The following is a 24,435-nucleotide window of genomic DNA, read 5'->3' on the forward strand; positions in this document are numbered from 1 at the left end:
CCCATGTCTGCAACGACGAGGTGTGGCGGGTGACTGCGCAGGGCTTCTCCAGGCCAGGTCCTTGCATCACCACGATGGCTTCTTTTGTCCAACGTCGGCTGACTCACCGCACGCTGCCCCCCGCAGACGACGACCAATTTCCCCCAACGCACAAAATAAATATTTACTTTTACAATGACTGACGTCTCGTCTTATTCCCCAATCATTTTCCCTCCCAGTATGACCAACTCCAAAACCACCCCCAATTTCCATTCCCCGCAAACACACCCACCCACCCCGCTATCGGACGCCGGCGCCGGTGGCGCGCTCTGAGCTGCGCGTCCGACACCGGCACCGGGCACATTGCTCCAGTTGACGCGCTAACAAGTAGAACTAGGGTCGTGATCTTTATACTCTATAACTCTATAAATTAAAGTCCTTTATAATAGATGAATATAATATCACTACAACTATATATATTAGAGATGAAAAAGAGAGCGAACATGAGTATTGCGAGCATCGACGCGAGGCCAAGGTATGGAATTGCCGCGACAACTATCCGAGCCATACTTGCAGCATAGATGTAGAATTGGGCGACAAAGAGCAGCACCAGGCCTCTTGTCTCGGCAGCAGTGTCAGCACCAGACACGGAGAAAAAGAGGCACACCCATGCGCCCGCACACCTAGGAGAAGCTACCAGGGCAGCTCGACAAGTATCTGCGTAAAAGCGAAAGCCTCTCAAGAGTACACCCGCGCAGGACGCTCGCCGACCTCGTACGGCGATCGCTGTATGGCAAACTTGGACATGACCTGGTTGACCAGCACCGGGAATATGGAGAACAGTAGGAGAATGCTTAAAGCCCTGCTGAGAATTGTTGACCCCCAAAAGAAGAATCCGATAGGCAGGCTTGACGCGATACCAAGGGCAAATTTGGCGATTGGGTACTCTGGTTGGCGGTAATACTGCTGAAGAGCACAAATCGCCACATGTTAAGCCTTGCTGAGGCTGTGTGGCGAGATCACAGACACATACACAGACACTTCAACCGCAATGATAGTGGTCTCGCTGACAGCCATCCTCTACGGCGACGGCAAAGCTAGAATACATATACATGGGCTATGACCTGTGGCTTGCGGTGAACCCACGCCGCTTTAATAAGTCGGGTCAAACGAAAGCTCAATTGCAACCGCACCTTCAGTGTAGCGCAGACAATCGAGCAGGTGAACGGGGCGCGTTCCAAGAGGCATAGTTACGGGTCGATGGCGTCGATGGCATTTTGAAACGGGCCTCGTTACAAGCATGCTGGACAGGTCAGGTAAGACGGGGCGTAATCGGTGCCAAAGTAGAAAAGGTTCTACGCGCAACTAGGTAGGTAGGAGAGAGAGGGGCTATTCACAGGCAGCCTTCCCAGAGGAGCGAGAAGATAAAATGCTTGCAGTCTTAGGTCTTATCCGAAGTAAAGATTAGCTTAGCTTGTTCTTAGTCTGTGTATGACGAACAACTGGCGCAGCTACTACAATGGGCCAAGTATGCTAGAAGCTGCTAGTCATATGTAACATAAAGTGTGAACGAGTTCAATCCGTTACGAAGATACCTTGCTAGCGCGCACTCAGTTGTTAGCCGACCCCAACCATGCTTTCGGCCCCAACGGCGCCCCGAGGATGCCTGCCACAATATTATACACCTTGAAACCTAGTATCGGAATATTAGCCGGCTCCAGACCCGAGCTGACAACAACCTAGCTGTGGCACCCGACCGGCGCAGCCTTGCCATCCACTCTGTCGATCAAGTAGCCCAGCGCACCGGCCGCGCCAGTTAAAGCAACTATGATGTGCTCCCCAAAGACCTCTTCGGAAAATTGAATATTGGCGCCGGCAGAACAGTATTTTTCGTATAGGTCTTGAATATTCTGAAAAGGAAGAAGCTCGTCGTTGATAGCGTGGTACATGTAGGTCGGTACCTTTGATGTCCCAAGGTTGCCCATTTTATTTTGGGCAAAGATCTTCTGCAAGTATGGATCGTCTAGAAGCTCATCTCCTGAGTCGATGTAATCCCAAAAGTTCTTGTAGCCAAACTCGACGATAGTTGGTATGGTGCATTGCCTTGTAACATCGTAGATGGCCGAAGCGTTGGGCCGGAAATGATCCTTGAGTTCACCACCGATCGCCGCCGCGGTAATTTTCAGCTCCGGCGCATATTGCTGCTTTATCTCAAGCGCCCATTCCGCGGCCAATGCGCCGCCAGAGTAGCCCCAGAGTGCAATTTTGGCGTCTGAAAGAAGCCTGGTAATAGTTTTAGATTGTAAGGCTACACGGATGCTGTCGAGGGTTCCCTGGCCAGCAAGTATTCCGGCACCAAAAGCAGCGTTTGGGCCCTCATGGTCTGGGACCGACACAACCCAACCTTTCTCCAAGGCGCTCATAACCCAGAGCAAGCCATATTGAGAGGTGACTGAGGCGATATTTGCCAAGTCTCGCTGTAGCGTAATGCTAGGAAATAGCCGTTCCATGGGGAGTCAATTTGGACTTGGTAGGAGAGGAGCTTGCCTTAGTCTGCACCATGGGGGACGATGATCGTCGTGACAGAGGCCAATGGCTCACCGTCCATACCATTGGTTCGATACAACACTTGCCAAGCTCCTTGAACATCGATCTTTGGGGCCAGGCGGAGGCCGGGATCTGATAATGGTTCCTAGAGCATATTTGGAGATGTTGGGAGGAGCAGCGTAGAAGGTGTCAGCATCCGGGAGCAGACCTTTGCCACGAATACTCAGCTCGTCGTGTTCCAATGGATGGGCGGCCGTGAGCCAAGCGGCGCATAAGACCGAAACGAGTCCCTTGAGTGGCAACATGGGAAAAAGTATGTTCAGAGTGAGGTGAACTGGCCACGAAGAATGATGGGGTAGGTGCTTCGTTTGGTCTTATATACTTTTGTCCAGCTGCCTATTGAATCGGCATTTGGTGAGCAGCGCGAGGCGCACACGGTGGCTGCGTAGTAGTGCTACATCCGCTCACTTTCACAAGCGGACTACTAGCTGGAAGCCGAAGACAGATGTTTTGCAAAGTGATGTAGTATTGCCGAGGTCTCTCCCCAAATCGGGCAGCGGACAAGTGCTCAGACCATCCAAATGAAGCTTGATGTCACTTGCTGTTGATTTACCATTTTACCATGTAAAGCGTGATAGCTCAAGCCTTCCAGCCCAGGTGCTGCCAAGAATCTCAGGGTGCTAAAAAAGCCAATCGCTATGACCACATGCAAAGTACAGAACTTGTGCAAACGAGGAACCGGAGCAATCGGAGGCTAAACCTAGAAACATTAGTATTGACTAATTTCATAGCGAGTATCCACTCAGTGTTAAGGAACCCCTACCTCCGCACTTTCCCCGCATACCAGTAGAAGCTAAAATGCAACCTAGTCATAATGACAGGACGCATACCCCGGTCTCGTAAGGCTATTATAATGAATTATGAGCGCCTATTGGTAGAGACTTGTGTATAATGTAGCACTCATGTGAGCATGTGAACGGATGAACCGGAGGCTAAACCTTACATAGGCATTAAAAGTAAATCATTTCTGCATTGCGAGTGTCCACTCGTGCCTATTGAGGAACGTGCGGCTACGGTGTGAGCGACGTCAGGGAGACGCAGATCGCCATAAGCACATGTTTGCTCAATTTTCAGTGGTTGTTCTGAATGGACAAGAGTACGAAGTGCAAGTGATGGCTCCCAGACCAAACGTCCTGCTTTGGTCTATCAGTTGCTGTATAAATCTAGCTCTGGTATAGCCACGTCTTTGACAGGTCATCACCCTACTCAACTCATTTCCCTTGCCTTTCGTCTTATCACTACTATCTTCAAACCGAAAAGCGATATTTTTGGCGATCACTTCCCTTTCATCAGCTTTCCAATTGAAAATTGAGTGTGAGGGCTCGCTCACTGTTCGTTTTTGCCTTTGCATTTGTACGTAGCCATGACCCTCTTGCTTGTTTTTCTCTCTAGTCTTCTGCATAATTAGAATGCTTAAACTGTCTGTTGGCCAGACTCGGCTATTGCAAAGCCTTTTGGTCAGAGCTTAAAGACTTCTTACACGGCTGTGCTAGGAGTCTGTCAATCCCTGCAGCAACAAGTCCATGCAGACGTTTTACAAATTGGTTCGTCGGCTCGTCATTTAGAAACTCGCACCAGTCACTAGATATGTTCAAAAACTGACGGCCGAGTCAAGACGCAATCCTCTCCCAAGCAAAGGCTTCGGTGGTAAACGTCAATGACACGGCGTCTTTTGACGCAGTCACGCTCGTCTTCCAGCACATGAGTGCCAGCATCGCCAATGCAACTGATTTTGGCAAGCTTCAAGTTACACGAGCAAGGCCTACCGTTGTCGAGAGTCGGGATGCTATCTCTGATATTGTGTTTGGGATCGTTGGCGCGCTGCAGGCTATTGTTGCAGACCTGAGCACTGCCATTGAAGAATCTTTAGATTTTTTCAACACTTGTGAGTCACCCTGCGTTCAACAGCGAATTTGTTTTTTTTTTTTGACTAGTAAGCGTTGTCTTTTCTAACCGTAAGAGATAGCTGAAATTGTAAAGGGTCTTGCCGCGCTTTTGGTTGAAGGTCTCTTAGCACTGATCGACGGCGTTCTAAAGCCGCTGCTGGGGCTGCCGTTTGGTGAACAGCTACGCTCGCTTATTAACAGCATCATCAAACTGATTTCGCTCTGAGTTCATGTATGTGCAGGTCTGCGCGATCAATACTAGCTACCAGCACTCTGCGTAAGAGTGCGACGGGTTGAAGTAGTAATAATGGGACTAGTAGTAACGTCGGCCACCCGTGAGCCGTCACCCCCCCTGACCGTCAGCCTCAACGCACCCACTCTATCACCACAACCACCTTTTAGTAACCGCGTTTTCTTGTGTAATAATATTTATTCTCTATTAATTTTGGTGTTATTTAATTACTATAAGTAATTATACCCAGGAAAGCCTAAATAATGCCCTATAAGACGTTTATAATAGTATTAGTATCTCTATAAGCGTAAAGCGATAAGGAATTCCTTAGATAACACTATCTAGTCGTATTAACAGCTATACCGACTAAAAGGAGGCCTTTAAGCCTTATTAACGCCTTTCGAAGGCTTAGGAAAGGCATCTCTACTACTAGGTCCTTATATAAGACGCCCTAAGCAACCCTCTAATATATATATAAGTTAGAGAGATAGTAGGTAAGATTACTTAATCTAAAGGCAATAAAGAACTAATTAGTAGGAACTAGTTATAAGGCTTTTTATACTATAACTTAGAGGTTAAGACTTTAAAAGGTAAGAGAATAAATCTAAAAAGAGTTAATAGAGCTTTAACTAATACTATTAAGAAATTCTTTTACCTTCTTACTATTCCTACTATTAAAGATATCTAACTAGTATAATAATATAATATAGATAAGATAGGCCTTATAATAAGCTAAGGAGATAATAGCTTTATACTAGGATTAGCTATAAAGAAGATAGCTAAGCTATATTATTAGAGTATAATCTTTAAGTGTATCTTAGTGTTACGAACTAGAATACACGTAAGGCAGACTGGGGAAGCGGCCTAAGGAGCGACTAGGCGGGCGCCTATAGGTCGCCTAATTAGGATACTAGATTATATAACTAGATCACCGTAGATTACAGTAAGCTAGCAGTAATCTAAGGTAGTATCTCTATAGGATAGATCACTTAGGATTACTAGTAATCTAAGTAATCTAAGGAATATAATAGAGAGATAGATAAGTACTTAAAGAGGAGGTTTTCTAGTAGCTAGGTACTTTAGATCTCTATTAATTAATCTAAGTAATAGTTTTACTATTAAGAGTTCTACTCTTAATAAACGCCTATAATACTACTTAATATACTACCTTATAGCTTTAAGCCTAACTTACTCTTTAAGAAATAGACCTATTATAATTTAGTAAATAAGCTATTATTATATTTTAATTAATCCTATTTAGTAAGTTACCTTTAAAACTTTAAGTAGTTAACCTTTATAATATCTACTATAAGTGGAAATACTACTAACCCTACCTAATATATAGTGTAGATAAGGTAGTAGATTAAAGCCCTTACTGCCTAGATCTAGTCTATATAGGCGAATAACTTAGTAACCTTTATACTCTCTAAGTTCCCTAAGCTTAAACTATTTAATAGTACTAGAGGAGATATATATACATTCCTAACTTAAGCTAAGGCCTACCTTTAAGTTAATACTACTATCTTTAACCCTACTACTTAGATACTTTATATTAGAAACCTTCTTACTAGTAAAGTAATAGAATAGTAGGAGCTAACTTTTAGGGACTACCTTAATAATAAAACCCTTAAAGATAAAACCGCTTAAATTTTTACTTACTATATAAACTTTAAAGAAGCCCTAACTATTATATTTAGAGACCCTAATAAAATCTAAACTACTATATATAAACTTAAGACCCTAAGGTAGACTAGTTCTACTTAGTACTTTATATATAAGTTCTAATAAATTACTACTAAACTTAAATAAGATAATAAAAGTTAGATAGAACTCTTCTATAATAGACTCTAAGAAGATATAAAAGACGACCTATATAGAATAGATTAACTAGATTCTTTTAATATATTTATAAAAATAGTAATTAAAATTAATAACTAAAACTATACTAGACGTCTTAAGAAAGAAGGATAGGTGTAGGGAAACTCTAAATTATAAACCTAATAATACTAACTAAATATAGGATAATAATAAGGCGGATCTATAGCTTATAGTGTTCACTTAAGCCTAATAGAACTAGATACTATAAATAAAGAAAAGGGTAAAACTTATTATAATTATAGTAAGACTAGACACTTTTCTAATAAGTGCCGCGCCCTAAAGAAATAATAGAAGCCTATAGGAGAAGGATAAAAGCTTTATATAACTAACTGTTAAGACTTACCTACTTAAAACCTTAGTATAGTAAATAGTGAAGAATATATCTCTAAACCTAAACGCTACTACTATTTAGTAGATAACACTAACTTAGACAAAGACTAGGAATTTAGGACCTAGCTAGTATCTAATAAGGATAATAACCTTATACTTACTACTCTAGATGTAAAGGAAGTATTTAATTATATCCCTATAACTGTAAAGGTACTGGGCTTTGGCCCACCATTGTGACTAAGATGGCACGGGTTAAGCGTCAGCCGGCCGAGCTCAGGGTCGACTTCGCTAAGACCCCGGCTAAACTCCGCACTAACTCCGCACAGAACCTAGACCACTACGAAACGGAAAGGGCTCACTGTCTTCCCGTTTCTTCTCCTTCTTCTCCTTAAGAGAGTTAATAACAATTATAACGCCTATTCGTAGACGCCCTAGGGCCAGTCCATAACAATAACACCTCTAAAGCTAATTAAATAAAACACTATTAAAGGACGATCCTACTACTAAAATAGACAACTTAAACTAGTTCTTATTTAAGGAACTAACGTCTTAGACCCTACTATACTTATAGTTATCCTAATAGATACTAAGATAGGAGAATCACTTATCCTAAGAGTTAACCCTAAGACACCTAAGGTAAGTATAATATACCGCGACTATATAATAATCTTATAGGCTTCTTACCTATTTAATAACTATAAACGCTACCTCTAGAAGAAAATCGAATATTAATAGTTCCCTAATAGTAATATATATAACGGACCTTTTACTAAAGAAGAACTTTAATATTAGATAATTAAGGAATAAAGAGAGTTATTAATCTCTCTTAAAATTAACACTTAAATATACTATATTAAGGATAAAAACGCTTATACTATTTGTGTTATAACCTTACACTATAAAGATAGAGGAAATAGTATAAGGACGAGAAGTGTGTTTAACCTATACTTAATTAATATAGAAGGCAGATAACCTAACTATTACTAAAGCTCTAATAAAAGAAGATTAACTATCTTTAAAACATTCTAAAAGATAGACTAATAAGAGGAAGATACTAAACAGAAATTAGGAAAAGATAGCTATTACTAAACTTCTAACTAATTTCTTAATAGAGATCTAATAGGTCTCTATATACTATAAATATTAGTAGTACTATATACCTTATAATTACTATAACTATTATAGGAAGAAAGATCTAGGTAATAATTAATAATAGAGTATAAGGAAACTTTATTTTACTAAATCTTATTAATAAATTATAATTACCTTAGACTATAAAAGATAAGCTTTACTAACTTATAACTATAAAAGGACGTATAGTAAAGTTTAGCTAAGGAATAGTTAATATAAAAGTAGTATAACTTTTAATTAATATATAAGGTATAAAATACTATATTACCTTAGATATTATAGTGATCTTAAAATATAATATTATACTAGGGATACCTTAATTATAAGTAAGTAATCCCTAAGTTAACTAGAGAATAAGCTAACTCTAATAGGATCTATTAAGATATAATTATAATAATAAGAGTGGCTTATAAGGAGTACCTTAATTAAATTAAGATAGGCTTTTAGGAATATATATAATTATTAGAGAGCCTAAAGCTAGTATAATAGAGATTCCTAAGAAATACTTAAAGTATAATAAGCTATTTAGCAGAGAGCTAGAAATAGGACTACTAGAGTATTCACACTAGGACTATAAGATTAAGCTCTAGCCTAGTACTAAACTAATATTTAATAAAATATATCCTTAGAACCCTATATAAGATAAAGCTCTTAAGGAGTATCTAGATAAGATGTTATAGAAGGGATATATATAACTATTAGAGTCCCTAGTAGGATACCTAATCTTATAGGTACTAAAGAAAAATAGGAAACTATAACTATATATTAACTATTAGTAACTTAATAAGATTATAATTAAGAACTAATACCTATTACTACTTATTATAGAGATATAAGATAAACTTAAATAAGCTAAGTAGTTTACTACCCTTAACTTAAAAGGAGCTTATAATCTAATTTATATAGCTAAAAGTTATAAGTGGAAAACCGCCTTTTAAACTATAAGAGGACACTTTAAGTATTTTATAATACTATTTAGCCTTACTAATATACTTATAATATTCTAAACTATAATTAATAATATTTTATAGAAATAACTTAATAAATTTATTATTATCTATCTTAATAATATCCTTATATTCTCTAACACACTTAAGGAATATAAGAAATATATATATAAAGTATTATAAACACTTTAAGATAATAAGCTTCTTATTAAAAAAGAAAAGAGTAAATTCTATTAATATAAAGTTAAATTTTTAAGATATAAAATTATATTAGGATAAATTAGGATAAGTCTATCTAAGATTAAAGATGTTTAGAACTAGCCTATACTAACTAATATTAGAGAAGTGAGAGGATTTCTTAGATTTATAAACTTCTATTAACGCTTTATTTGTAGATTTAGAGAAATTATAATTTCTCTTACTAACCTTATAAAAAAGGATAATAAATTCTAATAGATAAATAAGGAAGCTAACGCCTTTTAGAAACTGAAAGAGAAAATCCTAGATAAGCTAGTTCTACTTATAACTAACCCTAATAAACTATTTAAAGTTAAAACTAACGCTTCTAACTATACGCTTAGTGGATAACTTAGATAATAAGATAATAAAAATTAACTCTACCTAGTTATATTCTTCTTAAAGAAACTCTATAGACTAGAATTAAACTATAATATATATAATAAAGAACTTATAGCTATTATTAAAGCCTTTAAGGAATAAAAGTATTATCTAAAAGGAGTAAACTATAAGGTTAAGGTCTATACTAACTATAAGAACCTAACCTCCTTTATAACTATAAAAGATCTAAATAAATAATAGATTAGATAGTATAAGACCCTAATAGATTAGAATTTTAAAATTATATATTATAAAGGATCTAAAAACAGAAAGGTAGACACACTTAGCTAAAAAGAGGATTTAAAAATAGAATAGTAAGTAGATAATATACCTTTATTATACTAAACTAAAGATAGGAACCTTATACTAGGCACCTAGGAAATTAATATAACTTAGTAAGTATAACTAGATAATATCTAGCTATAAAGAATTAAGTTAAGAATCTAAGGAGATTATCTAACTAACACTTAGAGATTAACCCTATTTCTTATATAGAAAGAAAACGACTATTTTTATAATAATTAACTATATATCTTAACTATATTATAAAAACAGCTTATAGAAGAGATATATATATACCCTTTATATAGATATTAAGGTGTTATAAAGACAATTAGTTAATTATAAAGATTATATAACTTCCCTAAGAGTAAGAAGATCGTATAAGAAATTATTAAGAAATATAACATTTATAATAAAGTAAAGTTAGTATAATATACACCTTATAGCGAATTATAACTAATATTACTACCTAAAAGAGTATAGTAAACTATTATTATAGACTTTATTATTAAACTACTAAAGTCTAAAGAACTAATAATAGGAGTATACTATAATAGTATCCTAGTTATTATTAATAAACTTATAAAATATACCTACTATATTCCTTATATAGAATCTAATAATACTAAAGATCTCATATATATATTCTTTAAAATAGTTATTATAATATAGTTTATAAGCGAGTAGGCCACCTAAGCGAGTAGGCCACCTTCTAGGACCTTATAATAAAAAATATACTTTAATAAACTAAAATAAAATCTAGTTAATAAAAATTAATTATAATTATCTAAAAAAGTAATTTCTATCACCTTTTTATATATCCTAGAATTATAGCTAATTTCACTATAATTACTATAACACTAATAGTATAGCTTAGGCTATATTAATAGACCTAGACTTTTAGACTTATCGTGTCTTCTTTTACCCTTCCCTTATAACTAAGTAGCTAAATTTTTACTAGCCTCTAAAATAAGAGATCCTCTAGTCTATAAGCGTTTTTATTTTATATATTAGTACTAAGAAAGTTATATATTTACTATCTCTAGCTTATTAATTTATTCTTATATTAGTACTATTTATTATATTACTTTTATTATACACTTTAATAACTAAGAGATATTTATAATAATTTCACTTAAAGAGCTACTCTAATAGATCCTTATCCTTTTTTTAATATATTCTTTTTAAGATAGAGTCTCTATTAGGTTATTAGGGGTTTTTAGAAGTTAGGGAAGTTCTTAACTATTAGTAGTACTAGGAGGTAATAAAGTCTATAACTTTATATTAAGCTATAAAATAATATATTCTAGATTAAAAGGATAAATCCTAATACCTTAAAAACCACTAAGGATATTTAATTTAGTTATAAAAGCTTTATATATTAAGTAAATTATAAGGAAAAATTCTTTCTTAGTAATATAGGTAATTTTAGTATATATTAGATTATTAATTATATTACTATATATATGTTTTAATAGCTAAAAATAGGTAATATCTAATAGTTAGAGTATATATAATAAATAAGTAGGTATATATAATATAATTATATTATTTACCTTATAATATAGCTTAAAATCTATAAAGTAATAGCTTTTATACTTATTAAGGATTAATAGCCTATATTTACTAATTCTTTTAGTCTTTATATATAAACTAAAATGTTTAAGCTAGTCTAAACACTTCTTATTTATAGTCTATTTATTTTTAGTAATAGAAATAGTCTAGTTATAAGGTAAGGGGCTATTTTTATACTAAAAGGAGAGGTAAGTTTTACTTATAATAATAATAAATAGAGGAATAATAATACTAGCTATACTAATATATTTTATTATTATCACCTAAATATAATTTCCTTATTATATTTTCTAACCTTTTTAATATCTTTTTATACCTATAATAACTATTTTAAATAATATTTAGCTTATTATAAAGCCTATCTTATTAAAGTTATAAATCTCCCCCTTTTATATACTATATTTTATAATAGTGTTTTCTATAAGCTAAAACTAGTCTTAATATTACTTTAAATCTTTATATAGACTCTTTAATAGTTAATTTAATATAATAAATATATAATAAATTTTAAGTATTACCTAATAAAGTTTATAGACTAGTACCTCCTAACTAGAATATTATATTTAAACTTTAGTAGGTAGTTAGTTATAATTTCTATATTATATAGGTAAGGCGGCTAAGATTATATATCTAGATTAAGAATATACTAAATAAAGAGATCTTCTTTTTTATTTATTAATTTTTAAAAGTGTATTATTATATTAGCTTAGCTTAGTTATTCTTATTAATAATATATTAGTATTATTTATAGTATATTATAAATATAAGCTATATTTTAAAATAATAGTATAAGGTCTTTTTTTAAAGCCTTAAAGGTATTAATAATATCTTTTTTATTTAGAGTTAAAACTATTTTATCTTATTAAGTTAATAGAGTTTAAATATAGTTAATTAAAAAATAATATAAAGTGGCCTACTTACTTAAGTAGCCTACTTACTTATAAACTATATTATATAAAATAGTTTAACCTAAATTAACTTAATTCTTAAAGATTATAATTAATTACTTAAAGGCGCCTTTTATTATACTAATATTTAATATATAACCCTTATAAAAGTAATACCTTAATATTAGAGTATGTAGAATATTTCTATAAGTTAGCGTATAGTTTTACTTAGTGTTTGTGTTCTTAGAATTATAGTATAAGAGTTTTAATATTTCTAGCTTATATATTCTAAATTTAAGTAGTAAGAGCTTTAATCTACTATCTTATCTATACTATATATTAGGTAAGATTAGTAGTATTTTTACTTATAGTAAATATTATAAAAGGTTAATTACTTAAAGTTTTAAAGGTAAATTACTAAATAATATTAATTAGAATATAATAATAGCTTATTTACTAAGTTATAATAAGTCTATTTTTTAAAGAGTAAATTAGGCTTAAAACTATAAGATAGTATATTTAAGTAGTATTATAGGTGTTTATTAAGAGTAGAACTCTTAATAGTGAAATTATTACTTAAATTAATTAATAAAGATCTAAACTATTTAAACTAATTATAGTCTTTTTTTCTCTTTTATAATAGTTTACCTTTTTATTATATTCCTTAAATTAGTTCTTTTATAACTAATCTTATAATTAGTATTCCCCACTAATTATCCACTTTACTTAGTCTATTAAGTGCTAGCTTAGTAGGATCCACTAATCTAGGTAGTTATATAACTATATATCCTAATTAGGCAGAGTGTAGACGCCTTTTATCTAGGCTATTAGCCTAGCCGCCCTAGGCCGCCTTTATATTACTTTTTATCGTTTATAAAAGGGAATTAATATATATAGTAATATTAATATTACTTTTAAGAGGTAAATTAGTTATCTTTAATAATAGATAGATAACTTAAAGCCTTATAGGAAAAAAAGAGTTTAACTAAATCCTAATAAATCCTTTATTATAGTTATAAAGGTAGATTTAGTATATTATTAGCTTAATATATAATTATTAGGTATAAAAGAGGCGGAAATAATTATTTTATTAGATATAGAGATCTATAATAGTAAGGCTATCACCTTATAATTATTTAATACTTAATTAATATTATTTATAGTTATAATAAGGCATTTTATTAGTAGGTGTAAAATTAATAATAGTGGTTCCTAGTGGGTTGGCTCCTAAGTGGGTGGCTGACGTTACCTTAAAGAAACGAATAATTAAACCCTGTTTTCTGTCCTTAATTTACTTCGCACAAACAGTCACAAGTATCTATCTTCAACATAGAGCAGCAAGTTGAAATTAATAATATAGACGCGTTTAAAAAGTTCAACTAGTTTATAAATATGGGACACTAAAGTTTGGTATTAAGGGGAAGACTATAGTTAAGCGTAAAGGTCTAAGCGAAAATTATAATGTTGTCTTCTCTAAGGTCTTTGATATTAAGGGTTATAATCAATTTAAGGCCACAAAGGTCACTAACCCCCCATCTGCGCTTTCTAGCGATAGTGGCACTAATCCTGACTCTCACAACTTTCATGCCAGAACTGAGCTTCTAACCTTTCATAGCTCTCTATTAATATTAGCAATGCCAGTTTGATAACCAATTTCTTGGAGAGAACCTTGACAAGGTGTACATTAATGACCTCTTCCTAGTGCCTAGCACCAACACCTTAGATGTGACTGGGAATCTTGACCCAGACCGCATCATTGATTTTGTCTCCGGCGCTAAACCATACGGCGAAACTGGCGTCGCTCCCTTCAACCTCATTGGCAATAACGCTATTCGCAACGGCGTCGGATTCCCTTCTTCGTATGCACTGGTCCACGCTAACTAGACTGTCGAGTTCAACATTACGAACACTCTCTACCGCTCTGGTATACCCCGCGTCTGTTAAGCGCGTCTACAACGCCGTCAAATGATTGTCCAATATCCGAAAATGATGCTATTCATTGCTGGAGGTGGCATGGTACCCCTTTGAATCATTAGATCACCAGGTTTACCACTGACTCCCGAGATTCTTAGGGCAGGTCTTTTTGAAGCATTTAGTCTGAATGATAAGAAATAGAAAAGAGTACATGTTGAGATTAGAACTTAGAACTTAATCTTGTTCTACAGTTCTAATATCAAGAAGAAAGACTCATAGTAGATTTTACTGTCTCATAACTCTTGTATTTTACAAAACCAGTATAACAGTATAACACTAAATATATAAAAAGTTAAAACATTATACATATCAAGAGATACATTTTATTTCAAGATAGCTTTTTTTGTCCGATGAGTCCGTTCTTTGACTCGAGCATGAGACGATATGACCAGTGAGGCCCCAAATCACCATCGCTTCTGATTATGCAGCTGACTGACAGCCTCAATTATAGCCGAAGCCGATTTGAAACAAGTTAGATACAAGCCTATGGCCGAGCATTCTCACTCTACTGTTTGGTATGTAGTGAGGCGACCTGCGACGCCGTTCGGAAACATGGCCTCGAGCCTCTGTATGCACTCCATGAGCTGCTGGCACTCACTCACCATGGTGCGGTTGGCCTGCTCCAACTGTAAAATGTACTCAGTGGCCGTGCTAAGCACTGCGCTTTTACCAACCTTATGCACAGTACGGGTCGTCGTACCGCCGTACTCGTTGTCTTGTTCTGCCCCCAGCGTCGGCAATACTGCTCTCAGTCTGCCAATACAGTCTTTGAGGTTTTCTCGATACTTGCGTTCCACGTTCCTCCGGGTTGTGAGGGTGTCCTTAATGACCCGATCCGGTTCTGTGGCAGCTGTAATGGCGCTTTGCTGCGTCAGGCCTCTTTTGGCTCGATGAGACACGGAAAAGGCCCTCATTTTGTGCTTGACCTTCTTGTCCGGGGCAGTATTGGCAGCTCCTTCAATGCCGCTTCTGCGCATGCTCATTGTGTTTATATTATTACTTGGGTCGTGCGAAGCTGATTGTTGCCAACCAGAGGCCGTAATGAAGTCATGGTGTGGTGCCATTGGTACTGAGCTGCCGCCAGGCGGCACGTCTGTATGGGAATACCAGATGTGTTGCGCCGGGCTGTTCAATCCAGGGTAGCCGCTATGCATATCCGGGCCGCTGTTCGCGGTCGAGGACGTCTCGCTTGACGATGTTATGCTGACATCCGCGCGTACCTGTGGGCGGAATTGCCGCGACTGCTGGTAGCACGAGATATCATGGTACCAGAAGCCGTCAGCCCCCAAATATGGTAGCATCGGGTGCTCTGATATGCTCCGAACCTTCCAATTCACATCGCTTTCACATATTCGGCAGTCGGGGCCACTTGATGTTTGCTTTCGAGCTCCATAACTGTTGTTATCGCCACCATTTCCTGAGGTAGACTCCTCCATGATCTTTGCATTGATAGAGGGCTCGCTCCAATAAGTCCTTCCCCTAGCAGGGTATGTGTCGGTTGGTGTTGAGGAGAGACTGGTGATATTTGTTAGCTGCGCGAGCCATCATGATTCACTGAGTATCGACTTCAGAACCGCGCATACAAGATCACATGTGAGGGTAGTATCGCGTACCTTGATTGAAGAGCCGTTCCAGAAATCTCCTGCAGCCCATCTGCACCTGGATATTCCACCGAGCCGCTTGAATCAGTCGAAGATGCGACAGCCGTCAGTGAGTGGCGACCAGGATTTTGTTGTCGCTCGGTTGGCGCGCTATATGAGATCTCCTGCATTGAGAAGATTGCTGAGATTAGAAATGGGTCGAAGATGGGGTCGTGATGATCGAGAATGCTAGAACTCTGGTTGAAAGCCTGGCAGTAGGTTTGTTGTCTGCAGTACTGTGAAGCGCCACACCCAGCTCAAAACGCAATGACACAGTTCTAATAGCACCCTTCCCAAGAATGTATGTAGCATGAGATCATTGTGTCTACATTAGTGAGGAGACAAGGTACATATATCTTCAAGTGCTACAGCGGCTAAGGGTTTTACTCAAACGGAACAGAAGGATGCGCTTCGCTCTCACTACCACTAATCTAGCCGGTAAGCAACCAAAGAACATCTCAGGGGTGGCGGCTCTAATGTGAACCACGCCCAGTTTTATTGCAATCTCATTTCACAGAACGATGGATGAGCCTCTGCTCCAATGAACGAGGTGTGCCGACTGGCAAGCTAATAGTAGGCAAACGCCGTTTTTCCTCGGGTCCGGCAAGACCGACCGTGCGGAGTCCAATCGGCTTCTTAATGGAGTCCGAGAAAAAAGTTCGGCGCCACACAAATGTCCGTGGTAAAGACTACCTAGTTAAAACACACTAGGTAATGTGCTATGTGTCTTCGCGAATGGTAGTTTTCTTACTATTTATGCTGAATGGAGAACCCTCATACTAGTCTGTGGTATTAACAACTAGATTTCGGCTAGAAGATGCTTCTACTAACATAACTAGGCTATAAAATATTCGGAGTTAGGGCTGACAATATTCCCCGCTCCATAATCACATGCAGCAAGTGAGAGGGTTGGCTAAATCGAGCTCGGTGCACTGCCCTAGAATTACACACTGAAGGACGTTGCAGTTACCGGTCGGCGAAGAGGCAATTGATAGACGCTTTTTTGCTCTAAGACACAATCAAATTGCCTCGAGTAGATTCTCATTCAATATTGGAGCTTAATCATAGCCGCTTTTGTGCCGAAAATCCAGTGGGAAACGTTGAAGCAAATCAAGTCAGTTTGTCGACAATTCAACTCCAATCTAGCTGATAGGTAATGACTATTTCAAGGGCTTTACTTAACATGAACGATCTTGACAAGCATATGCATGCTACTCTCAGGCTTGGTAGCTATACTTGAACTTACCGTAATATTCCTCTCAGCTAGCCAGGCTTCGTCTCAACCCTGAGAACTCAAAATCAAGCTACACATATTGCGAATAGACAACTTTTTTTTTTTGATTTTAGAGAATTACTCCCGCTAAAACTGTGTGGGTCGAACGAATGCCATAAAGGCGTCCTTACTGGGTTGAAGCACGATCTATGGAATATTTGTGCAAGACAGAACGTCTTCTACCTCACCATTTTCGCCAGGAGTGGCCCCCTGCTTTGTTCAAAACAAGCCATGACGAGACGCAATTTTCCAAGGTCGACATATTTACCTGTACATAGACTTGTTTCATATATTATCCGTTGACTTTGAACATGAGTTTCGTTTGTAATGTAGCCCTTGGAGACGAGTATATATCAGGGAAAGATAGTAGCAGCACCCAGGAGGGTTTAATTTTAAAGCCAGATCATTCAATGTCTATGCTTTGTTCTTATCTTACGTCCAAGCTTGACAAGCGCCCTCATTTGGAATAACCCAAGAGCTGGGCCGATCCATTCTGCAACACATGGCACAAAAAGGACCTGAATGAGAAACTACCCGGAGTCCAGGCGGTAGCATTCCAAGCGAAAAGCGATATAATGAGAGAGTTCAAGGAACCAGAATGCCCAGCATCAGCATTACGGCCTGCGATACTGGCAGCTCTCTTCGTCTGGCCACGCTAGTGGCTGGTTTGGAGTCGGCTACAAAGTCGCACTTCGAGAAGACCTCAGGATTTACAAGTTTTCGAACGTCCTAGGATCCAAAATACACAATAATGAAGGTATAGCGTGGCCGCAAACCCTTTTCTGGAGGGAGCACATCGCAGCCGTGCTGGCCCGTCGTCTGCGCCTTCAGGGGCAGAGACATCGTACCCCAGTACTTGGCATAAGAATAAAGCTTGTGGTTCGTCAACAGTACTATCATCATGGCTGAGCCGAAATCAACGGCTCAATAGAACATGGGTTTCACTGGCAAAGATTTTACGTGGTTCTGTTCCTTCCGTGATTGTTTCATCCAGGGCGTGTATAAAACTAAGTACATATGAGAACTGTAAATATCTGATGATAGCGACACGGCCAAATCTTTTTGGTGGGCACTCCACTTGATGCAAAGCTGCCGTTTGCAAGCGTAGCCCAAACCGGCTGTGTCTGCTCGATTGGCCTGATGCACTTTCCGCGTGTCATCACCATCCAAACTCGGTACATTCGTTTGCCACGAGGGTGCCAAACATCTCCTGAGAGACGCCACCAGTGATGGCTCGCACTATAGCCTTCGCGCCTTCCGCAACCGTTTTGCTGCCTTGTCCTCCGCTAAGAGCTGTTTGTGTGTAGCCTGGAGCAGCAGAAACTACAAGTATGTTTTCGTCTGCCAATTCCATTGCCTTCACGGCCGTGAGCATGTTGAGAGCTGCTTTGCTGATGCGATAACCGAGAACCGGCATATTTCGAGCGTTCCATTCGTGCTCAACTTTGAAAGCGAGACCAATTTGACCGAGCGCAGACGAAACATTCACAATACGCCTGTCTTGGAAAGTTGATTTTCTCACCAATGGCAGAAACGCCTCAGTAACCACGCTGGGTCCAACGCAGTTGACATCGAGGACCTCGTGGAGACTGTCCCGTAATTGTGACAACTCAGGGCGCTGTATACCACCAGGTGTTCCAGCGTTATTCACAAGTATATCAAGATATCCAAATCGTTGGTTGACAAAATTTGCCGCCGCAATTATGGAATCATCGCTAGAAACATCAATCGCCACTGGTGTAATATCTTCAGAAGAGACGGTGTTACCCAGGTCCGACATTAGCTGACGTATGGCGCGATCGGCGTTCTCGCGAGACCGACTGCCTAAAAGAATCTGGAAGTTCCCTGTGCTTAGCAGCTGCCGAGCTATAGCAAGTCCCAGGCCCTGATTGGCTCCTGTGATTAAGGCAAGAATTTTGGTCATTGTGCTGTGAGTTGAAACAAACTGGCCACAAAATGATGTGTTGAGAGGTTATAATAAAGTAGAAGTCAATGTTGAGTGAGTCTGAGTATTTCTAAGTCAAAGTGTGAATAAAGGAAAGGAGTCTACTTATAAAGGCAATAATTAGCGCTACATTGATATGAACATGGTTATGGAATTTCTGTTCAAAATCATGCGGACTCTACAGAGCCACTACGTTTACTGATTTTGGCTTAAGTCCGATGAAGACGACATATTTCTTCCTGCATTAGTACTTTTACTCGTTCATCTTTGCAACATCCAGTGGTATTAGAAGTCTCGGGTCACATAGTCCGATTTGGTCGGATGCGCGGGAGTGTGATTAACTTATGAGGGAGGGTCTGTGTAGCAAATACTTGAACCCGTATTGACAATTCCATTACTTTTTCTCAGCATCACCCTGCGCGAATAAGTTTATTCTCAGCCATAACGCCCATGCACCGCCCAGGGCTCATCGAGGTGACCGAGTCAAACATTTTGAGCCTCTAATCGCCGCGCCGTCCTCGCTCGGGGTAAACGCCGTAGAACTTGCGTGATCTTTACTGAACACGGTCAAGCCGACGAAAAAGTTAACTTCCATGCACACTTAAAGCCGCAAAATCCGAGTAACCTTTTCTTTTTTTTTTTTTGCGCAATACGAAATTCATTCATTCCCCGCTGTTAGGGGCCGGGCAAATCTAGTAGTCGCCACCATTCATCGTGGGGGCATCCGCATGCGTCCGTCCCCGTTTTTCAGGGAGCTGCCGCTCTTTCATGATGGCGGTTCAAATTCCTCTCGAAGCGATCATTTCCACCAAAATAGGATGTGAATTGGGCGCGCCTCGCCCGCGACATACATGAAGAGAAGCAGCATTCTGCAAGAATACCCCTGGATCCCTGCCCTTACAGCATGGCATCAAATACTCTTCAGAAAAACAGTTTTGCTTTCATGATGCTTGCCTACAGTCAGGCGAGTGAGTACATGGCGAAGCATGCGTGGGTCGTCCTCTCGCGGTAATGCCTCAACTACGATGACGCGCTATCGACAATCGCTTAAGATTTGATAAGATTAATACTGATAATTATTGACAGGTCACTGCAGCGTTACTTTAATTGTCAACAATCTTGGCGGCCACGCGATCAGTGTTGCGAAAGTAGACCCCAGTACTGTTGACGTGCTCCGTTCACAATACTGGCTATTTCCTTTCGCACATGGCGTAGAAAAATTGACGCAATGCTGCCTATTATTCGCACTGAGTGATGAATTCTTCAGGCTCGCTGGTATAGATAGAATCGCAATGGCTTTTTTCTTTCTTGACATTTCGCTTGTTGGGTTCATGCCTCACAGGTGCTGTACTCGCAAGCGGCTTACACTATGCGACGCATAACTTTTTCTAACATAACTGTAAATGTATGCAAAGCTTTCAATTGCACGACTTAAAGGGACAAAGCTTAAACTGAAATTATCTAGTTCTTTACATTATCAACGAGCATATTACGATACCAGCTTCGGGCTGACTAGTCTCGTAAGCAGCGTTCATATTCCTATCGCCTAAGACATCGTCCTTTATCACGTCCACTGTGCTAGTCAAACTTAGGAACTCTTTACGGAGATTTTCAACCGTCTTAATATTATTTTAGAGAGATGCCTCCAATAAACTAATTTCCTAGAAGAATGTGATAGACACGCAAGATCTAGTCGACGATGGTACCTAGCTCCATGAAAACAAAATCCTACTTAGCACCCATAATGAATATAACAGTTTTTCTAGCCATGTTTCCTAGGCTACTAGTCATTTCACAATTTCAAAGCAGCAAGTCTGCCACGGAGCAACTTTCGAACGTCAGACATGACGGTTTGACGCGGCCTGTTCGGAAAGTGGTTGCTCGTGACGCAAACCTGGCCAAATTTGCCCCAAACCAATGACGTTCGCTATTGCAGCCGCAGCGTGCTACATTTTTCTCTCACATTGAGCTCGATACGAAACGATCAGCAATGTCCGAAGAGCTCGGCCTTTGTTCATTATCGCCGCGCTGTTCATCGCTAGCCGGCGAGCTCAGCATTTTTAAGCTTTACCAACTTTACCAACTTTTACTTAGGGCGGCGTTAAGTCATTATTTCCGGATGACGCATTTTGCTACACCGGTCGCCTCTATCTGCAAGATATATAAATCATGGTTGCTACTGCAGCAATCTGGCATAGAACAAAAATCAGTCAATGTGCAGATCCAGGAGCCTACTTTTGAATCATAGGCAACTTGGCATTTACGCGAATTCATTACTTTGTTGCTAAAAAAACGCCGAAAATGACTAAATCAGGCTGGATCGATGTTCATGGTCATTTTCTCCCCCCTGAGAGCGACGATGCGTCTCAGAAAGCATGGCAAGACATGAGAGACAATTGCTTCATGGCCACGCATCCCTACACGTGGAACGAAAACGATATTCTCGACTACCTCGACCGAGCGGGCATCTCTATGCAGATGCTGAGTCGCGTTCCTAAAAGCGTCGATGCTCTAAAACAATCTAACAATTTTGGCGCTTCTGTGGTACGCCGTCACCCATCTCGATTTGGGCTTCTCGCAGCGCTGCCAACAAATAACCTGGATGCCTGCTTGGAAGAAATTCGGCGTGCACAAACGGAACTTCATGCTGATGGCTTCGCCGTCACCTGCTGCTACGAAGGTGTGTATCTCAGCGATGTTTCCCTAAAGCCTGCTTGGGACGAACTTGACCGGATTGGAGCGGTCGTGTTCCTACACCCTGATGCCTACGCCCCTGCTGTGCAGGGACGACCTGTGCCTGTCAGCGAGGTATTCTTCGAAACGACTCGAACTGTGGTGGACATGCTTTACGCTGGTATCTTCAGAGAATACAAAAACATCAAGTTCATTGTGGCCCATTGCGGAGCAGCTGTCCCGGTCCTAGCTGACCGGCTAGAGTTGCTGGGTACTGCATCGTGGGTCCCTAACCCTCACAACATCAAAAAAGAAGAAGTCAAGCAACATCTCTCTACGCTATATCTAGACACTGCAGCTTCTGGTTGTGCCCCGTTAGCCACTGCTGTTAGATTGGTTGGCGCTGATCATATTGTCTATGGAGCTGATTGCGGTGTGCCATGTTCGTCGGAGCACTCAATGGAACAGAATCGGAAAGCTATACTAGCCTACGATGGGATGACCTCGGAAGAAAAAGAAAGTATTGGACACAATGCGGAGGTTTTGTTTCCCCAGGCCGCTCGGAGAATGAGGAATATGAGTGAGGCTTAACTAGTGTTGGCTTTCTTTACTGCGAACTTTAGTTTTTAGGTCGTTGAGTTCTTTACGTCTGCATTTTTCTCTCGATGCAGCTGAGAGCAAAAAAGGCTATAGCTAGAAACAGTAGACAAACCTTTGAAGAATATACATTCTGGCCCGATGCTAGAGCGGCTTCAAGCTCCCGGACTGCCGCGGCGTCTACCTTATGTGCAGTTGTGATTAAACCAATCTTTTCAGTCTGAATCGAAACAAAATTCTGACTTGTTCGTTTCAATTTTCAATACGATCTTAAGTCGCCTATATTGCGGCCTGGCACAACTACTTTAGGACCATTTATTCAACTCTCGATCACAACAAGCGGGGTTTTGAACCTCCCCAATTCGGAAACTGTACTCCTCGATATAGATATTGTGTTGTCCCCATGAAAGATGCATATGTTGATTTAGGTTTCACATCCAATGGTTTCGGATGTCTAACAGTGTGGGATGTCTGGAAGCACCCTTTCAAGTCCGGCCCAAGTTCTAGACTAATTCCGAGAAACATTAAGACCCTGTTCAAAAACCTTCGTTCTCAAGCCAATTGTGTACACGATTGAAAGCAGCTGGAGCAGAATAGTGGAAGTTGACGCAGTGGCCGGTGTCTGGGATTGCATAATAGTCGTACGTGCTGGCGGCTGGAAAAAGCTGACGAGTCTCGTCAAGGATACTATGGTCGCCAGATCCACAGTTTCCATCTTGAGAAATGTCCGAGTTATTTCCACAGAATATCTTATCCTCGTTGCCGGTGAGGACATAGATTTTGCCACGAAATTTAGGCGCCTGCACAACGTTCGCCCCCGCAAGCTCACCAATTCCAACGGTGTCCATAGTAGCGAAATCGATGCTGGCAAGATTGGGTTCGGAATGGTGACCAGGTGCGTGATAAAAGAAATCACTCCGATTGCGCTCCGTGGCTGTGACAACATAGCCTGGAGGTAGCGTGCCAAACCGCTGATGATCGAAACTGGTGGCAGGCGAAAGGCTCGAGGCAAGAGCTGCAGCAGAAGATCCCGAGAGCTCGTGACTGGAAAATCCTGTAAGTATGGCAGCTTCGACGTCATCAGGGTACATCTTGAGCAGATTGCTTGCCAACGAAGAGCCATACGAGTGACCGACATACACGATCTGGTCGAAGGAACGTGGAAGCGCGTTCGTTGCGCCGGCGCGGATCTTTTCAATTAGAGAGTGAATTGATTGGACCTCGTACGGCATTTGCAGTGCCGTGATGGGATCCGGGTGAGTTGACAAGCCGTTGCCAATTCGGTCGATCGCCAGAACTGGGAAACCCCTCTTTAGCGCGTGCTCGACCCATGAATACTTCTCCGGCTTGTATTTCTCGGGCGATGCCATCCAATAATCACGAGTATAAGTAATGCCGTGAACCAGCAACTCCATGGTTCGATTTCGACTCAAATGTGACAATACTGGCTCGCAGTAGGTTCCACTGATCGTGCCAGCCCCGCTGATAGCGATGTTTGGGAACGGTTTGGTCGACGTAAAAAGTTGTCCCGGTTCGCAGAATATGTTTGGTATCACAGAGAGGTCAAGATTATTCGCTCCGAACTCAACAGGAATGGCGACATCTTGGCAAAAGCTCGCATGGATTGATGCTGAGCCGACGGGTAGGCCAAGCAAAAAGGTCTGCAAACTGCGTATAAAAGATATTCCCATTGTGAGGAAAGACACGGCTAATAAGACCAGTACACGACAGAAAGGGTAGCTGATAGATAATTCTAAGCTGGTTCGAAGCCTCGTCGAGATGATAGTCGTTCCGTTATACAGAACCTTAAATGCTCAATAAGTTGCCCATATCTTATAATGCTACTGAGGCGCAATGCTAAAATGTCGTGATCCCGTCTAGCGTTTGCACTTAGTTCAAATCCTTGAAACCTTAATGGTCTCCGAGTCCTTAATACGCACGGAAACCTGCAAGTTCCACTGATCAGACAATTGTTCGGACA

At 39.4% G+C, this 24,435-nt stretch overlaps 6 protein-coding genes across 6 annotated transcripts; 2 read left to right on the forward strand and 4 right to left on the reverse strand.

Moving 5' to 3' along the window:
• Window positions 1–1,718: 1,718 nt before the first annotated feature.
• On the reverse strand, window positions 1,719–2,489 carry LMH87_001083 (uncharacterized protein; the record flags this gene model as incomplete). Its single annotated transcript, XM_056199101.1, has 1 exon — window positions 1,719–2,489. The coding sequence occupies one exon, from the start codon at window positions 2,487–2,489 to the stop codon at window positions 1,719–1,721; it is 771 nt and encodes a 256-aa protein (XP_056055982.1).
• A 1,183-nt stretch (window positions 2,490–3,672) lies between these two features.
• On the forward strand, window positions 3,673–4,698 carry LMH87_001084 (uncharacterized protein; the record flags this gene model as incomplete). Its single annotated transcript, XM_056199102.1, has 5 exons — window positions 3,673–3,682; window positions 3,880–3,939; window positions 4,020–4,130; window positions 4,202–4,471; window positions 4,553–4,698. The coding sequence occupies 5 exons, from the start codon at window positions 3,673–3,675 to the stop codon at window positions 4,696–4,698; spliced, it is 597 nt and encodes a 198-aa protein (XP_056055983.1).
• Window positions 4,699–14,826: 10,128 nt separating this feature from the next.
• On the reverse strand, window positions 14,827–16,097 carry LMH87_001085 (uncharacterized protein; the record flags this gene model as incomplete). Its single annotated transcript, XM_056199103.1, has 2 exons — window positions 14,827–15,841; window positions 15,940–16,097. 2 exons carry the CDS (start codon window positions 16,095–16,097, stop codon window positions 14,827–14,829), a joined length of 1,173 nt encoding a protein of 390 aa, XP_056055984.1.
• Window positions 16,098–18,398: 2,301 nt separating this feature from the next.
• Window positions 18,399–19,163, reverse strand: LMH87_001086 (uncharacterized protein; the record flags this gene model as incomplete). Its single annotated transcript, XM_056199104.1, has 1 exon — window positions 18,399–19,163. One exon carries the CDS (start codon window positions 19,161–19,163, stop codon window positions 18,399–18,401), a length of 765 nt encoding a protein of 254 aa, XP_056055985.1.
• A 2,322-nt stretch (window positions 19,164–21,485) lies between these two features.
• On the forward strand, window positions 21,486–22,448 carry LMH87_001087 (uncharacterized protein; the record flags this gene model as incomplete). Its single annotated transcript, XM_056199107.1, has 1 exon — window positions 21,486–22,448. One exon carries the CDS (start codon window positions 21,486–21,488, stop codon window positions 22,446–22,448), a length of 963 nt encoding a protein of 320 aa, XP_056055986.1.
• Window positions 22,449–22,990: 542 nt separating this feature from the next.
• On the reverse strand, window positions 22,991–23,869 carry LMH87_001088 (uncharacterized protein; the record flags this gene model as incomplete). Its single annotated transcript, XM_056199108.1, has 1 exon — window positions 22,991–23,869. The coding sequence occupies one exon, from the start codon at window positions 23,867–23,869 to the stop codon at window positions 22,991–22,993; it is 879 nt and encodes a 292-aa protein (XP_056055987.1).
• Window positions 23,870–24,435: the final 566 nt, after the last annotated feature.

Source organism: Akanthomyces muscarius, chromosome 6 (assembly GCF_028009165.1).
Source record: "Akanthomyces muscarius strain Ve6 chromosome 6, whole genome shotgun sequence".
NCBI classification, from domain to species: Eukaryota; Fungi; Ascomycota; class Sordariomycetes; order Hypocreales; family Cordycipitaceae; genus Akanthomyces; species Akanthomyces muscarius.